Raw genomic sequence first — 5693 nt, forward strand, 5'->3', positions numbered from 1 at the left:
ACAAAATATTATAAAGCAAATAGAATACCGACAAAATATTCTCCATTTGAAGGAATAAGATAAATTCCAAGAGACTGATAATAAAAGAAATAGGTCTCTGAGTTACTTGCAAAGAATTTAAAATAACTGTAATACAGATGTTTAAAGAGCTAAAAGAGAACATAGATGGAAATTGAACGAAATAAAAAAAAGATTTATAAACAAAATGAAGATGTGAAAAAGAGGTAGAATTTAGTAGAAAAAAATTCAGGAGTTGAAAAAAAACAAAAGTGGAATTTAAAAATACATAGTTTTTGATTAACAGCAGAGGACTTCCACAGCAGACTTGATAATGCAGAAGAAATAACCAGCAACATTGAAGACAGGCCATTTGAGAGTACAGATTCACAGGAATACAAGAACAAACAAAAGTGAGTAGGGTCTAGAGATCTTATGAAAAACCATCAAGTTTATATTCAGAACATGTGGCGAACCACAACTCTATAACAATAAAAATGATCTGATTTAAAAGTGGACAGAAAACTTGAATTTATATTTCCCAAGTGAAGATAAATAGCCAGTGATTATACAAAAAATGCTTGACACTATTTTATTGGGGAAATACAGATCAAAGACATAATGAAATATGAATTTATATACGTTAAATGGTTACTACTTTTAAAAAAAAATCCCAGAAAATAGCAAGTTTGGGGGAGTATGTGGATAGATTGGAATCCTTAAGCATTAGTGGTCTTGGTGTGGAAAAATTGGAATGATTATGTCCTTATGGTGGGAATGTGGTGTGGTGAAGCCACTTCGCAATCAGTATGGTAGTTCCTGAAAATATTAAAAATAGAGTCTCCATCTGATGTTGCATTGTCTTCTGGGCATGTATCAAAAGTATCAAAATCAAGGTCCTGAAGAGATTTCTGTACAACCACGTTTACAGCAGCATTGTTCTCAATAGCCAATGGTGGAGGCAACCCAGTTGTCCATTAACCGATGAATAGCTAGGCAAAATGTTGTATATATATATATATATATAGTGAAGTATTACTCAGTTTTGGAAGGAAAGGTAATTCTGACACATGTTGCAACGTGACACACAGAATAGAGGAAAAAGTCTTCAGTACATGATGCTGGAAAACCAAGATATTCACATGTGTGAGATTGAAACTAGATTCTATCTCTGATCGCATACAAATTTCGACTCAAAATAGATTAAAAACTTAAGTGTAAGATCTGAAATGATAAAACTTTAGTAGAAAACAGGGGAAATGCTTCATGACATTGGTCTGGACAGAGATTGTTTTTTGTTTTGTTTTGGTTTTTTAAAATAAGACTTCAAAAACACAGGCAATGAAAATATAAATGATCAAATGGAATTATAGCACACTAAAAAGGTACACAGAAAAAGAAAAAAGAACAAAAACACTCCAAGCAATTAATGAAATGAAAGAAGAATCTACAAATGGGAGAATATATTTGCAAACTATGCATTTGAAAATATACAGAATATATAAGGAATGCAAACAACTCAATACAACAGCAAACAAACAAATAAATAATTCTACTAAATAATAGCCAAAGGACCTAATTAGACATTTATCACAAAAGACATTCATGCACACTAATGATATGCAGTGATTGAATATATTAAAAAATAGGGAAAACAGTATATGTTAATTCATAATGCAAAACAAGGTCAAAGTTAAGCAGTAATTAGCATAAAATTTAAAAAATATAAAAGACATACAAGTGGATAAAGGATATGAAAAAAATGCACAATGTCACTAATCATCATGATAATGTTAATAAAAAAACACAGTGATATATAACCTTATTCCAGTTAGAATAAATGGTATTAAAATAACAAAATCAGATGCAGATGAGAACAAAGGGAAATATACACTATTATATACTGTTATACTTATGTATTGTTGGTAGGAATTAGTTTAGGCATTATGTAAAATTGTATGGAAGTCTCTCAGAAATTTAAAAATAGAAGTATCTAGTGATCCGATAATCACACTATTGGGTATATTCCCAAAGGAAAAGAAATTAATTTACACTTTCATGCTTTTTGCTGCACTACTAATGATAGCTACCATATGTAATCCATCTAAATACCTAACAACTGACGAATTGGTAAAGATGTGTTGGATACGCATGATGGAATGCTATTCAACTACAGAAAAGGATGAATTCTTGTTATTCAAGGCAAATGAATAAAACTGGAAGAAATAATGCTGAGTGAAATAAGTCTAGCACTGAAAGACAAACACTGTATGTCCCATTTGTTAGTGGAAGCTAAAAGATTTGATTGCATGAAAGTAAAGAGTGTAATGGTGGATACCAGAGGACAGAAAGGGGAGAAGAACTAGGGGATGGACAGAACTTCATTAAGAGATACAAGATTGTATCCAAATAGTGGAAGGGTTTACAGAATACTATGTGCAGCAGAATAAATAAAATATATAATATATGACTTTCACAATAATCAAAACACTGGATCTCAAATGTGCACAACACAAACTAATGATAAATATTGGAGACAGTGGATCTGTTTTTGCCCTCATTTATTCAATACATATTATATACATGTGTTGGAAAACCATACACTGCACACTTCAATATGGACAACTCATATATGTAAATTAGAAATTAAATGCTGTTTTTTAAGAACTCTCACAAGTCAATAATAAGAAAACAAATAATCCTTTAAAGATGGGCAAAAGATCTGAATCTATACTTTATCCACAGAAATAGCTGGTTGGCAGAAACATATGATGAGATACATAACATCATTATTAATTAGGAAAAACAAAGTAATGCAAGAATTAAATGATACTAGACTTTTATTAAATGTTTTTACAAACTGACAATATTGACTTTTTGAAAGATGTAAGCAAGTGAAACTTTTATAGAATACTAGTGGAGAGGAAATGGTAGAGCCACTTTGGAAAAGACTTTGGGGATTTTTTTTACTGATAAGGAAACTAAAATGAGAAGTTTGGACTCACCAAGGAGTGCAAAACTATTAGGTTTTGCATAGGTCAAAAATTCAGACCTATTCTCTTTTGAGTATATCATGCTGTCTTTCTCTCAAAAAGTAAGGAATCAAACACCAATGCACACACTGCATATAGAATAATGACTTTAATTACTACCGCCTTAAGTCCTCGCTAAATACCCACAATGGGGACAATGTTTACAGCATTATTTACTGAATCTGTGTTAGTTGTGGAAATGAGGTGTACAAATCTCTGCTTTCTAAACCTCACTAGAAGTAACACTACTCTCTCACTCCACTAGCCTGTGTTCCTAAATGTCTGATGGAGAAGTCTGGAGAAGGGCCAGGACGGTTGAGTCTGGAGCACCTTATCCTCATGCACCTGGTGAGTCAGCCTAATCTCAATCAGAGCTAGAATACAGGTATGGCCCATAATAAAACAAAAATAGTCTGAAAACAGAAAGACTGAAACTTTCAAGGGTCTGGAATTTTGATTAGAGAAATTCTGGTATGTATCTTTTGTTGGTGTTATCACTGTTCTCATCATTAGGTAGCAAGACAGGTGATTTTTTTCTCACAAATGTAGTACATGAATCTGGAGCAGTCCGAAGGAGCCATCTTTGTTGCTGCTATACTTCCACAGTTTCCAAGCTTTGACTCTTTCCAATCACTTAAAGTAGAATAAAAACAGGTAAGTGCTATAAAATACACATTCACTAATGCAGATACAAAAGAGATATTGGTCCAAAATTAAGGTGATATATTTTTCTTTCTTTATAGAGACTTTGTGCCCTAAGTATTCCTAGAAAGTACCTTACCAGGAACATAGGCATGGAATTAAAGCCGAAAACCTCTTTTCCTTCAAATATACTCATATCTATAGTTGAGTTTAGGTTCTCTGTAAATGTGTATGTGTGAGAGTGTGTGTCTGTGACTGTGTGTGTGTATGTATGTGTGCATGTATACATATGTGTATGCCTGTATATATGTTTATGTGAGCATATATTGGGTCATCAGAAAAGTCAGGACACATTTTTGCATTAGAAAAATACATCATGACTTTTCTCACAACTCAATACATGTGTAGATATATATGCCTATACATATATTTATATATCCACATATATGTGTACATAATTTTTCTTATATGCTTACAGGACTGTAAACCAGAATCTGTCATTATGGAACTTGCTAATTGCTTTCTATTCTAGAGACTTACAGTTCAAGATGAAGCTGTGAGTCATCTTCCCAGGTCCAGGAACTGCTGATTCCTTTACGGGACAATCCAATCCAAAAGAAATAAGATATTTGGCTTTGAATAAAGTCCTATAATGAGTAAGAGTAAGACAATTTTTATATCAAGTAAGAGTATCTTTATATTCCTGAAGTGAAGTAATAACATTTTTAATATTAATTTTGTTATCAATGTGTATATTAAAAAGTATAAAGGAGGGACCAGCAGTTGGCGTGATGGCTATGTCGCTGGACTCCCACGTAGATGACCGCAGTTTGAGTCCCAGACCCGGTGGCTTAGACGCATGCCGGGCGCGTGTGCGTGCATGCCCAAGATCCCGAGAGGAGAATGGAGGAGGGAATTGCAGCGTGGCCATCCCCCCTGGGGGGTGATTTCTCGCTTTCTGTCTCTATGCCTCTCTCTGTCTTCCGGGCAAGTGCACGTGCCCTATAGCAAAAAAACCTCTCCCCCCCCAAAAAAAAAGTATAAAGGTAAACCACCCCCATTCCCTTTAAGTTAGAAAAGAATGGAATCTCAGTTTTTAATATTTTATTTTATTAAATAACAAGGCATAAATAAGACAAAAAATGACAGCTATGTTCACCTAAACTCAGGAATAAAATCTCTTAATATTTTTTCTTTTATTTTTTCATTTTTTAATCTATTTATTTTACATGTATTCACTGAGCATCATCACAACATACAAAATGTGATTTCCCATCCAGAATACACTGTACAGTGGCTTAATTATAGGTTTGTGGCTCAAAGAAGAATTTGGGGGCAAAGTCTTGTTTGTATTTTGGAAATTCAGAAGCAATGACTACAAGATTTCTATCAATGTTATTTTATTTCTTTGTTCCCCAAGTTCTGCATTTACTTATTATGAAATGGGCACTCTAAGGAAGTTGTCCTTTGCTCATCAAATGAAATGTTTGCATAGCTCACTGGAACGCTACTTGACAAGTATTAAAGTAACTGATATTCGCTTAACATTTTAAGTTTTGCAATGCATATGTACATATTGTGTTTCACTTTATTTTTCCAAATATCTAAGAAGAAGATGTAGATACTTAAAAGGAAACAATGGGTTTTATTTTCTCTTAGATTTCCATCCCTTAGAGAAGTCAACAAAAATTTAGGTGTATTTATCTAGACATTACCTCTGGCATCCAATTTCAGGGTATTCATAATTTTTTAAAAAATTTCTTTTCAATGGGGGAACCAACAGTTAGCATAATGGCTATGTCTCTGGACTCCCATGTAGTCGACCGCGGTTTGCCTCCCGGACCTGGTGACTTAGAACTCATGCTGGGCGCGTGTGCGTGCGTGCCTAAGATCCCGAGAGGAGAATGGAGGAGTAGGGATTGCGGCATGACCATCCCCCCTGGGGGGTGATTTCTCGCTTTCTGTCTCTATGTCTCTCTGTCTGGCAAGCGCACACGCCCTATAGCGAAAATCTCTCCAAAA

General features: G+C 34.1%; 1 protein-coding gene across 1 annotated transcript in view; it reads right to left on the minus strand.

Moving 5' to 3' along the window:
- Nucleotides 1-2584: 2584 nt before the first annotated feature.
- LOC106733722 (natural killer cells antigen CD94-like) overlaps nt 2585-5693 on the minus strand; it is a 14783-nt gene continuing 11674 nt past the window's right edge. Inside the window, exons 6-7 of the mRNA XM_014583696.2 lie at nt 4212-4318; nt 2585-3662 (exon numbers count right to left, since the gene is read on the minus strand). Of these exons, the coding sequence (XP_014439182.1) occupies nt 3539-3662; nt 4212-4318 (231 nt within the window). The 3' untranslated portion in view covers nt 2585-3538. The remainder of the gene's footprint in view (nt 3663-4211; nt 4319-5693) is intronic.

Source organism: Tupaia chinensis, unplaced genomic scaffold (assembly GCF_000334495.1).
Source record: "Tupaia chinensis unplaced genomic scaffold, TupChi_1.0 Scaffold144578_1, whole genome shotgun sequence".
NCBI classification, from domain to species: Eukaryota; Metazoa; Chordata; class Mammalia; order Scandentia; family Tupaiidae; genus Tupaia; species Tupaia belangeri.